The 12034-nt window shown below is 44.4% G+C and overlaps 1 protein-coding gene across 1 annotated transcript in view; it reads right to left on the bottom strand.

Moving 5' to 3' along the window:
- Window positions 1-12034, bottom strand: part of SORL1 (sortilin related receptor 1) — a gene marked incomplete at its 5' end in the record, with an annotated part of 44219 nt that overhangs the window by 10434 nt on the left and 21751 nt on the right. Inside the window, 12 exons of the mRNA XM_015821405.1 lie at window positions 936-1008; window positions 1778-1882; window positions 2137-2249; window positions 3079-3248; window positions 3749-3875; window positions 5832-5960; window positions 7029-7178; window positions 8386-8541; window positions 9570-9704; window positions 10511-10642; window positions 10723-10854; window positions 11249-11356. Coding sequence (XP_015676891.1) covers window positions 936-1008; window positions 1778-1882; window positions 2137-2249; window positions 3079-3248; window positions 3749-3875; window positions 5832-5960; window positions 7029-7178; window positions 8386-8541; window positions 9570-9704; window positions 10511-10642; window positions 10723-10854; window positions 11249-11356 — 1530 coding nt within the window. The remainder of the gene's footprint in view (window positions 1-935; window positions 1009-1777; window positions 1883-2136; window positions 2250-3078; window positions 3249-3748; window positions 3876-5831; window positions 5961-7028; window positions 7179-8385; window positions 8542-9569; window positions 9705-10510; window positions 10643-10722; window positions 10855-11248; window positions 11357-12034) is intronic.

The following is a 12034-nucleotide window of genomic DNA, read 5'->3' as shown; positions in this document are numbered from 1 at the left end:
TATATACATTTACATATAATACATATACATATATACATATACATATATATCTTATCTGTTGGGTGAGGCACCCGGTCTACCAAATATAAATCAGTCTGTTCTGCGTTTCGCTCCAATCTAGGAGCATGTTTTGCAGGCAGACCTCACATACTGTGAACACTATAAATTCAAAATTTTGTGGCTGGCAAGGAGTTAGTGGGAGACTAGTATAGCTATTTCAAGCTCGTTAGCTCTCATCAACTAGTCATACCTTTCAGGGATTCGAACCTGGGCAGCTTGCATGTAATACAGCTGCCTAACATGCAAGCTGCCCAGGTTCAAATCCCTGACAGGTATGACTAGCTGATGAGAGCTAATGAGCTTGAAATAGCTATACTAGTCTCCCACTAACTCTTTGCCAGCCACAAAATTTTGAATATACATATATACATATACATATATACATATACATATGATACATATATATATAATACATATACATACGTATACATATGATACATATACATATAATACATATACATATATACATATACATATACATATAATCATATACATATAATCATATACATATATGTACATATGTACGTGTATGTGTATATCTATATGTATTTAAAGTGGCACCACCACAGGGCAGTTGTGTCCTGCAATTAAGTAAAGCATCTCTTTAAGTGTCAGCTCAAAGATGGGTGATTTCATGGACACGAAGGGCTTTGGGGCAACCATGTGGAAGTGCTTTCTCGCGCATTGCTCAAGGAGGTCCTTCTCCTCTGTCACAGCTCTGGGATCCCTCTCGTGCAAGTCAAAGCCGAGGCAGATCTCCTGAGCTTTTGGAGACCAGCCAGGCTTGAACAGCTGCTGCCATCTAGCTGTGTTTACCAACCTCAGTGTCTAGTGCAACAAAAGAATTCAAGAAATTAATCCCGGAAAGGTTTTACCTTTGCCTTTTATGGTTCGTATGGATTTGGAATCGCTCCAGTTGCCCACGCCACGGCTTGTTACTGCAGCAACCTTTTCAAAACAGAAAGCTTGTTAAAATAGGCAAGAGAATTTCCCTTGGTAAAATAGCTCTTTTTTTAAAACAAACGCCAAGGAAGTTTAGAAGTGAACGGCAGGGAGGAGAGGGAGGAACAAATGACATATTCGCTGTTATTCTGAAGGAAATGCCGAGTGATCAAAAACAGAATTTTTCTATCTGCTCCCGAAGGGGTAGGGACTACAAAACCCAATATTCCCAGCCAATACAACTCAAAAGCTTTGGGAAAGCCATTCCCAAAAGCCAGAAGACTTCTGCCAAGTGATGGATCCCAACAGCCATGGACAGACCAGACTGGTGGCCAGGTGGACCTTGGGCTGAAGGATCTCCACATCTACAGGAAAACTGTGGTGGAGGAAGGTGGTGATTGCTAAGCATGCAGAAGATTCCCAAACAACTATGGGTTATTCTCATCAAAGGAACCACCCAAGATGTCTCCATCAAGGAAAATGTTTAGAGAAGAACAAAGACAGAAAGATTCTTGCTTGGTACAAGAAATCTGGAAGACATTCTCAGAAGAAGCTTCTACAAGGACATTCCTCCCCTAGTTAACTGGCTCCATTGTTAAACAATCCTGATAGTTGAGGTTCCATCAGAATCTGTTCTTTGATTGGCTACATTACACTGAATCCACTGCCCTTTAAATATATGTTCTTTTTGGGACAACAGAAGAATAGAAATCTCCTAGTTCTACAGGCCAAGATCACTTGATGCTCATAGAGGTCTAATAAAACATCTACTCACTCTGAAAACATATAAGGCGTTGACCTGCAACATCTCAACTTCTGAATAGTTGGTGGGAGCCCTCACGGAAGACCACTCCTTTGATCCGGCTCTGCTGTATTCCACCTACCAGGACGGAAAAACAGGGACAACCATCTCCTTGCTAAAGTCACCATCAGCAGGCTAAATCTTTAAGATCCTGCCCTGACCTCAAATGAAAGGTTTGAATCTGCAGGTTTGACCTCGTATATTTGTGGAGTGAAACTGCAATTGAGTAAGATCACTGGAGGAAAAATGGCACCCCTTATGCCTGAATGCCTGTTAAAATCAATTCTCCATCATTGGGGTCAGCTTATCTCAATGTACACCGAGATACTTACAACATATTCTCTGATTAGACCATGGGCATTTGCAGGAGGAGCCCACTGGCAAACCACAATGCCTTCAGCTTCTTTCTTCAGCTGCAGTTGAAGATGGCGGGGGGGATCTGGAACTGGAAAGAGAGAGAAAGAGAAAGAGGGAAGGAGGAAGGAAGATGAGTAGGTAAGTAGTCCTGTTGGAGCAAGCCAGGGACTGATCGATCCCAGATTTCTGTATCTCTTATTGGCCAACCAGATGCATGAAATTCAGGAGCTTGGAGAACAGAGCAACTTGTCTTCTTGCCCTGGTGGTACCCAGCCCTAGTGTGTCTAGTCTGCTGTGTTTGGGGTCTAGTTTGTAGACCCCAAAAAGCTATCAACCCTGACAGCCATTGAGAGCCCATTCTTCTACGCATCCTTCTTTGGTAAAAAGGACAAGACACCCATGAGTCAAGCACAGCTCTCCAACTGAATGATCTCCTTGCAGTTGCGGAAATTAAACAATTCAACCACCCTTTCTACATGCTACAGACACATGCCCATCAGATGAAGAAGGTAGAAAGAAATGGGATTCACAGCCTTGAGAAGGTTGAAAGGGACTGCTCCTTCTGCATCTTTCCAGAATGCAGAACGTGGAACAGTGATCTTGAGGGACAGATTTTGCTTGAAAATTAGGAAAAATGAAGAAGGTAAATGAAGAAGGTAGAAGGTTCCCAACAGCAAGAGTGGCTCGGAAGGAATCAACGTCCCAGAAGGGTTGGTGGCCTCTATTTGGTTGTAGAACCTCAATCAACATCTATAGGATAAGGTCATTTGGGATTCCTGCCCTGAACATCTAACATTTAGAGATCATTTATAGTGCAAGAGACCTTCTCCTCTGCAATTAAATACTTGGGCCCAAGCAATATGAGTTTTTACCCCACCTTTATCCCATGCGGGCTGTGAAGAAATGGACTCGCTTACGTCCTTCAGGGGTCCGTAAGACAATGAAATCGTTGGTGTTGTATACTTTGCTCAGGCACTGGACCTGGACCTTGACTTGATAGGTGCAATCTGGCTTCAGTACTTTCAAGATGGTGTTGGTTTTGCTACTGTGGGTTTCCACCGATTTCCACATGCTTTCTCCCACCATCCTAGATTTGGGAGTGGACAAAAAACCACAACATCACTGCGGCGGAGTGATTGACAGGCAGTTTTTGAAATTATTCCATGCATGCATCAATCATATTGTTAGAAATACATTTAATTCCATCCATGTTTGGGTCCATGCACGCTAAGCATCAATAGGGCTAGAGTGTGACTTAGTGTGTTGTATGAAATCAGCCACTTTTAGGTTCCTCAGGAAAACACAGTTACGTATGAGCACATTCTAATGTGCAAATCAGGTCAGTGAAACATCAACACTGGTAAAGGACACGGCTCGATTCTGCCTTCTCCACCCTTGGATTCCCACCAAGAAAAGCTAATTTAGGAGCTGCACAGAGTACTGTACAATTTGCTGCATATGCCATGAACGGAATAGCAATTGTACTAATAAGAGGTTCTATGTTAGCACACGGGGCCTAATTTTAAGCCTGCAGTCAAGCTCCCTGATGTCAGGAGTTAGCAAGAAGGCTAAAATCAGACAGTCTACCTGTAGTAGATATTGTAGACACAGGAAGAGAGAGGCATCTTCTTCGGCTGAGCCCAGGATAAAGTGATGTTGCCTAAAAAGTCAGCTGTCCACTGAAGGTTCTGAACCTTATAGACAAGAGTATCATCTATGTAAAAAAAAAAAAAAAATTCCTGACTTTGATAAGGACTGGAAAGAAGGGATTGAGATTATCACCACCTCTGTGCAGAAACAGTGTTCTGGGCTAAAGGTTCGTTCGTTCGTTCCTTCCTTCCTTCCTTCCCTTCCCTTCCCCTTCCTTTCTTCCTTCTTTCCTTCCCTTCTCTTCCTTTCCCCTTCCTTCCTTCCCTTCTTTCCTTCCCTCCCTCCCTCCCTTCCTTCCTTCCCTTCTTCCTTCCTTCCCTTCCTTCCTTTCTTCTTTCCATCCCTTATCTTTCTTTCTTCCTTCATCTATCCTTTTTTCCTCCCTCCCTCCCTCCCTCCCTCCCTCCCTCCCATTCATCCATCCAATCCATTTATATACTATGCACTCCTTGCATAGCCAGTCCACAGCAGCTAATACAACCGATCACCAGGACCCAAACTTTTGCAAAGGCAGTCCTCAACGTATGACCACAATTGAGCCCAAAATTTCTGTTGTTAAGCGAGACATTTGTTACGTGAGTTTTGCCCTGTTTTACAACCTTTCTTACCACACTTGTTAAGTGAATCACTGCAGTTGATAAGTTAGTAACACGGTGGTTCAGTGAATTTGGCTTCCCCCCTTGGCTTTGCTTGTCAGAAGGTCACAGAAGGGGATCACATGACCCCCACGGGATGCTGCAACGGTCATAAGCATGAAAAACGGTCCTAAGTCATTTTTTTCAGTGCCGTTGTACCTTCAAACGATCACTAAGTGAACTGTCGGTAAGTCAAGGACTTCCCATATTATCCTTATAAATTGTGCTTGGAGATTCTTCTTAAAGGTTAACGATGGAGGGGCTACAATCAAGAGAGTTGGATCCACCCCCCCCCAATGATTGGCAACTTAGTTGAGTTCAAGTGGGCTTCTGCCCAAGCTGCACAGATCAAAGGCCCTGGTTGAGCTCCTGACCTCGCTTCCTCCGCGGCCCCTTCCCCGCGAACGCCCCCAAATAAAAACAGAATAGTTCAAACCGTTCCTAGTCTTTTCCCCTGATCCACTAAATTCTCTAATATCAGCTTCCCTGCCCTTGGGAAACGGCTTCAAAGCAGTTGAACGGCACTCTTTTAAAATTCCAGCCAGGTGGACGTTTTCCACGTCGTGGTGGGTGAACAGAATCTGGGCAGACTTCTCCCAATCAATATTTAATTAAAGACTGATGGATGCTCAGTGACCCTTCCTGCTCGGGGAGGAAGGGGGCTGCACGGCCGCATGGGAAGAGGTATGCTGCCGAACGGAACGGGCGATCGATGGCCCTTAATGGGGATGTTATCTCAACCATAATGAATCGAGGGCTGGAGTTTTGCTGACAGAATAAGCAGGGTGGAGGCAGAGGACGATGGGAGCAAGAAACACCTTGGGGAAAAGCCATCGTGAGACAGGCCTTCTGAACTGGGCTCCACCCACCAGCCTCATTGGATGGGAAACAGGCAGTCCTCTACATACGATGACAATTGGGGTTGAAATTCCAGTCGTACGTCACTGAGGTGGTTAAGTGGTGGCAGCACACGACCGGACCCAAACCGACCATTTTTATGGCAGCTGTTAAGCGAAGTCACTTAATAACTGTCTCAGAGAAGGTCATAAAATGGGGCAAAACCTGCTTAACAACTGTCTCGCTTAGCCACAGAAATTTTGGGCTCCACTGTGGCCATAAGTCAAGGACTATTTGTGTTGGGTGGTCAAATATCTTCACCAAGTTATAGAACTTTTAATTCGATAGGACATTTTATTGTCCTATTATTTTTTTTCCCTTCCCCTACAACAAACTGTTGTGTCATACGATTTCTCTTTTTCCCTGTACATTTTTTTTAATGAAAAGGCTGGTTAAGGACCATAATAAAGCTATTGGATTGGATTGGATTGGATTGGATTCCACTGGCTTCATTGTTTTCAGATTTTTGTTTAGATGCCAGGACTTACCAGTACAGTTCTTTTCATCGCTGCTATCTGGACAATCCAGAAAACCGTCACATCGTTCCATCTTCATGATGCAGGCCTCCCCATCTTCACATCTGAATCCACTAGGGCATAACAAGGTGCTGTGAGTCGCTGGAAGACAGAAAAATATGCAACACTGCCATCTTACAACAAGTAGACGGGGAGGATCTACTTAGTTGCCTCGCATTAAATAATCTTGCCGTCTTTTGAATAGTAAAAGCATTCCTGAATTTTGGTGCCATTGCTTTTCCTGAAAGCCTAGTAGATCTTTATCCATCACGATTGCTGGGTTTATTCTGTCATGACCAACCAATACTATGGTCATGTATGAGCTATTTGAATCAAATTAATGGAGAAATGAACTACCATGGTTTACTCATCACCACTGGCTTTATCCATTCATGACTAACCAGTTTTGTACAATCTAATTCAGGGGTGGGGAATGATGGCCCTTTTATGACCTTTGGACTTCAACTCCCAGAATTCCTGAGCCAGTCATGCTGGTTCAGGAACTCTGGGAGTTGAAGTCCACAAGTCATAAAAGGGCCATCATTCCCCACCTCTGATCTAATTGAATCAAATTAATGGAGAAGTGAGCTACCATGGTTTATTCATACAATTATTAGGTTTGTTCATTCATGACCAACCAATATTATGGTTTTGTACATCTAACTGATTCAAATTCATGGAGAAATGAGCTACCGTGGTTAACCAATCACAATTGTTGGTTTTTTTCATTCATGATCAACCAATGTTAAATTTGTGTAACATCTAATTGAATCAAATTAATGGAGAAATGAGCTTACTATGGTTTATTCATACAACCGTTGGGTTTGTTCATGACCGGTTAACATGGTTTTGTATGATGTGTTTGATCCCAGTTAATGGTGAAATGAGCTACCATTATTTAATCATCACAACTGTAGGGTTTGTTCATTCATGACCAACCAACATTATGGGTTTGTATGATCTGTTTGAACCCAATTAATGGAGAAACGAGACACTAGTTGTGAGCATCAAAGATACGCGGCCATTTTTCAGGAAGGCAAAACCAATGGTACGGATTGGAAGCCATTCCAGAGGGTTCCCAGCATTGTCTGGCAAGAGAAGAAGGCAAGGGAAACTCCTGGGACAGCAGGAATCTTTCAAGAGTTCTCACTAAAGCCAACAAAGACTTACGGCAGTTGAGTTCATCCGTGCCGTCCTGACAATCTTTCAAGCCATCGCAGCGTTTCCAATTTGGGACACACTTCTTGGTCTGCTGGCACTCAAATTCAAAGCGGCTGCAACGTCCATGGACACTGGCAGACGTGGAACTGGCACCGACAGCTGGGTGGGCAGAAGGTGGGAAAAAATATCAGAAGCCATAGAGATACTATTACCCTGCTTCATTAGAGCAGTGTTTCTCAACTTCAGCCATTTTAAGATGTGTGGGCCTTCTACTCCCAGAATTCTCCAGCCAGCCATTCAGGCAGTTGAAGTCCATACATCTTAAAATGGCCGAGATTAAGAAACATTGCTCTGAACACACGGGAAATTCTGGGATATAGTCAAGGTTGAGAAACACTGTGTTAGAAGCTAGCTTCCTTGGACTACAATTTATTTTTGTAGACAAAGCCAGTTCCTTTGCCTCCCATACCACCAGATGGCAGCCTGAATCTGTTGAGACAGGAGAAAACTTGACTGCAGCTTCCAAACCATGATCTGATCCTTCCTAGTACTAAATCTGAGCCATCAGAAGCTGGTGCACTCAGTCACACCTGGGCTGGCTACTTCAGCAAAAAGGATGCCTTCCCCATCCAATCAAAGCAGAGATGTTCATGTAGCATTCCTTTAAGGAATTGGTCCTGCAAAAGGACCTCTGCATGTTTGAAGATGTTTGGTCATTTTACATGGGACCTTAGCCAGGTTGTCCTCTACAAATTGGCCCCAAGAGTTTTTCCAACCTTGGTATCCCTGAGATATACTGGACTTGGTCTCCTCCTTCTCCTCCCCACCCCAAACCCACCCTCTTCTAGCACTGAAGATGTTCCCTAGTTGGGTAATGAAACTTCTGCAAGAAAACCACCAAGCTCAGAGACTAATAAAGACCCCACAGTCCTCCACTTCCCAGTATAATATGCAAATTGATCCATATGGACTTAGTGCATAACCAGGAGTTGTGTTGGTTGTCTGCACAGGCCAAGCCACTAATGCTTGTTCCTCAACCCCTTGCTAAAAAATCCTGTCTTAGTATTATGAGTGAACGTAGCATATCTCCAGTGGCTACAAGTTGCTAACCGATGGCACTGGAAAGCAAATTAATCATCTTCCAAGATTCCTGGAAGTTGGCTTTTCTGTGCCTCCTCCCTATTATTGGAACATCTGGCAGCTCTTAGGCTTTCTCCATCCGGCATTCATGTAACATGAATGGTACAATTTGTGTCATTTGCGCAATGGTGTGAGGTCATTTTCCCCCCCTTTTCTTGCCCAGCCCACTAAAACCGATGTCTAGCAAAGGGTGAAAGGAGCAAGCCCAAAGAGAAGGGCGCCTTACGTGCGGTGGGGCAGGCCTCCTCGTCGGATCCATCAGCACAGTCTCGGTATCCGTCGCAAACCCAGCTGTTCATGATACACGTCCCACTATTACACCGGAAGTGATTTGGGGAACACGTGGCAGGAATTGCCGTGGTGATGGCGATGACTGCAGAGCCTAGATTTCAACCAGATCAACGTCAGAGTAGAACCTCAAGGTAGTCCAGTCAAGAAACAGACCATGGGGATTCCAAGAATGCTACTTTATTGTTGTAGAGCTGGGGTCTCCAAACTTAGCAACTTTAAGACTTGTGGACTTTAACACAGAGATTTCCCCAGCCTACATGGCTAGCTCAGGAATTCTGGGAGTTGAAGTCCACAGGTTGTAAAGGGCCCATAGTTGCACACCCCTGACCAAAACCATCCAGATTAGTGTCCCATGCCCAAAAACAGGACAGCCAAAGCAAGACACTGAGATTCATCATAATACTATTTCTCCATTATTTATCCCCAAACTTCTCTTGAGAAGATTGCTTCTGCTGGGGTCTTTGCACAGGCTGCTGTTCCCAAAGATAAGGCTACAGCCAATCAGCAGGCAGGTACTTCACCTGTCTGGAAAAGGGTAGCAAACAGGGTGCCACAAGATTCAGTCCTGGGCCTTTCTGCTTCCGAAAATTTATTCATGACTTAGATTGGGGTGGGGGGGGGGGATGTCTCCAAACTTGGCAACTTTAAGACGTGTGGATTTCATCTCCCAGAATTCCTCATGCTGGTTGACAAGTTTGGAGAACTCTGACTTAAAAGGTGGAGATGGAGGGATTTTTTTTTTAAATCAAACTTGCAATGAAACAAAGCCGATACTTCAAATGAGAGAAATACAATCAGAAGGATCCTGACAGACTTTATCCGTGGAATGCGACGGCTTTTGCAACAGTCGTTTATTCGAAACAAAATGTAAGTGAATAGCAGGACGCTGAGGCCAAAAAGGCAAATGCAATTTTAGTTCTGCATCTACAAAAACACAGTTCCCAACCCCAGGGCCTCACAAAACGAACTCTGTGCAACTGGAAAAGAGCTCTCTCTCTCTTTCTCTCTCCCTCTCTCCCTGTCTCTCCCCCTCCCTGTCTCTCCCTCCCTCTCCCTCCCTCCCTCTCTCCCTCTCCCTCTCTCTCCCTCTCTCTCTTCCTCCCCCCCTCTCTCTCTTACCCCCACACGACTTCTCATCTGACCAATCGCCACAGTCGTTTTCTTGATCACACTTCCATCGGTTGGGGATGCAGTGGCCATTGTCACACTGGAACTGGAAGTACCGAGAACAGCTGGGGGCTTCAGTTGGGTTTTCTAGCCAGGACAAAATATTCCCAGTTAGTTTTCACCACCTTAAATGCTGAGGGTGTACAGGTAGACCACAACTGAGCCCACATTTTCTGTTGTTAAGTGAAACATTGGTTAAGCTTTGCCCTATTTTCCAACTGCCACAGTTCTTAAGTGAATCATCAGAGTTAATAAGTTAGTAACATGATGGTTAAGTGAACCTGGCTTCCCCCATCGACTTTCCTTGTCAAAAGGTCACAAAAGGGGATCAATTGACCTCGGGACACAACGGTCATAAGTATGAGTCAGTTGCCAAGCATCTGAATTTTGATCACATGATCATGGGGATGCTGCAACAGTCGTTAAGTGTGAAAAACGGTCATAAGTCACTTTTTTCAGCGCCATTGTAACTTTGAACTGTCACTAAATGGAGTGTTGTATAGGTCGAGGACTAACTGTAGTTGTTTTCTGAAATTAGAACAAAGCAAAACTGCATGGACTTATAACCACAAAGGCAACAGAATAGTATCCTCCATGTAACGGTGTCATTGTACAGATTATGTGGCTGGATGATGAGGTCATGATACATGCTGTGACTCGTTCCCCACACCCACTATGTCTCCTTTCCTTCTAGGGCAGGGGTAGTCAACCTTGGCTCTTTTATGACTCGTGGACTTCAACTCCCAGAATTCCTGAGCCAGCCATGCTGAGGGGAAAGGAAGAGGTTTTCAAGCTGAGCCATGCTGGCTCAGGAATTCTGGGAATTGAAGTCCACGAGTCATAAAAGAGCCAAGGTTGCCTACCCCTGTTCTAGGGGAACATTCTCCACTCACCACAGTTTGCCTCGTCCGAGTAGTCTCCACAATCATCGGTGCCGTCACATTTCCACACCAAGCTGACGCACACACCGTTCTGACACTGGAAGCTGAACTGGTCACAAGTGCGATGGAATTCTGGATCCTGGGCTGCAAGCAACACAGCTCTTGTTTAGGGAAGGGAAATTCCACAACCCTGGAAATCCCATCTTCCTAGTAGCTTCACTTACAACACCCGGCGTAGGCGGGATCTTCATCCGAGCCATCACGGCAATGCACGGTGCCGTCGCATACCATGGAGCGCAGCAGGCACTGTTGCCGGTTCTTGCACATGAAATCCATGTAGCGTGTACAGAGGGATTCTCCAGAGTGGCAGGAAGGAGAGAATAAACATTGGGAAAGAAAGTTTTACAGGTAGTCCTTGACTCACAAGCAGAACTGAGCCCAACATTTCAGTGGCCCAATTTGCTTTAAGTGCCCAAATTTCGATCATGTGACCAAGGGGATGCTGCCAGAGTCGTAAATGTAAGGACCAGATACAAGTTACTTTTTTCAGTGTTATTGTCCTTTCAAAACGGTCCCTAAATTAAATGGTGTTGAAGTTGTAGGACTACCTGTGCATGCAGAGTGAAATGAACAATTGCAAATGCCAATTAAAAGTTGTTCTCCAATGTCTGGAAGTTAGTTTTCTTTCTGGTTACACAGCCACCCCACTGTCACCCTGGCCACAATGTTCACGCACTCCAATACACTCACCACAGTGTTGTTCATCCGAGCCATCCGAACAGTCCTGTGCCCCATTGCACCGCTTGCTAGAAGGGATGCACACCCCCGTTGAGCACTGAAAACCGTTGCATTTCTTCTCTGCCAACCGATTCCACAAGGAAGCAAAGAAAGCAAACTTAAGTTTTAAATACATGAGACTCCCAGCAAACCTAGAATGAACGTCTCTGGTTTTTACCAAAGCAATGAGAACTGGATAGAGGGTGATGAGGTAGTGGGAAAATTACTTCTCACATGGTCAGTGAAGACTCAATCTTCCAGGCCAAAAATATCTAAAAGGTTAAATCGTAGCAACTGGACCAACGTTTGTTAATCTGAGACCTTCCGTTGCTCATCCAAGCAACTTCATTGGTCAAAATAAAAATTAGATCGGCAGAGAGTCAGAGAAATCGTTGGAATGTGCCAATTTTGGTCCAGTTGCCATGATTTAACCTTTTTAGATACCTTTGGCCTGGATGATTGAGTCTTCATTGATATATTGCAATACATTTTGGGGAGAAACCCCTGAAGTTGGTAAGTTAAGAGTTGGTACATTCTGACGACTCTCTGCCTATCTAATTTTTATTTTGACTGATGAAGTTGCTTGGATGAGCAACAAAATTTTGGTCTAGTTGCTATGATTTAACCTTTTAGATATTCTCACATGGTACCAGATCTGGCTACCAACCAACGCAAGAAACAGACGGAAACTGCCTCTCTCCACCTACTCACCCACCTACCCAAAAGAGAAATGTCTTTAGCCATTGACACAGAAGAGGC

This window comes from Protobothrops mucrosquamatus, unplaced genomic scaffold, assembly GCF_001527695.2.
Source record: "Protobothrops mucrosquamatus isolate PMUCROS unplaced genomic scaffold, P.Mucros_1.0 scaffold1325, whole genome shotgun sequence".
Lineage (NCBI taxonomy): Eukaryota > Metazoa > Chordata > Lepidosauria > Squamata > Viperidae > Protobothrops > Protobothrops mucrosquamatus.
The sequence above is the reverse complement of the archived record's forward strand: the minus strand, read 5'-3'. Positions and strand labels throughout refer to the sequence as shown.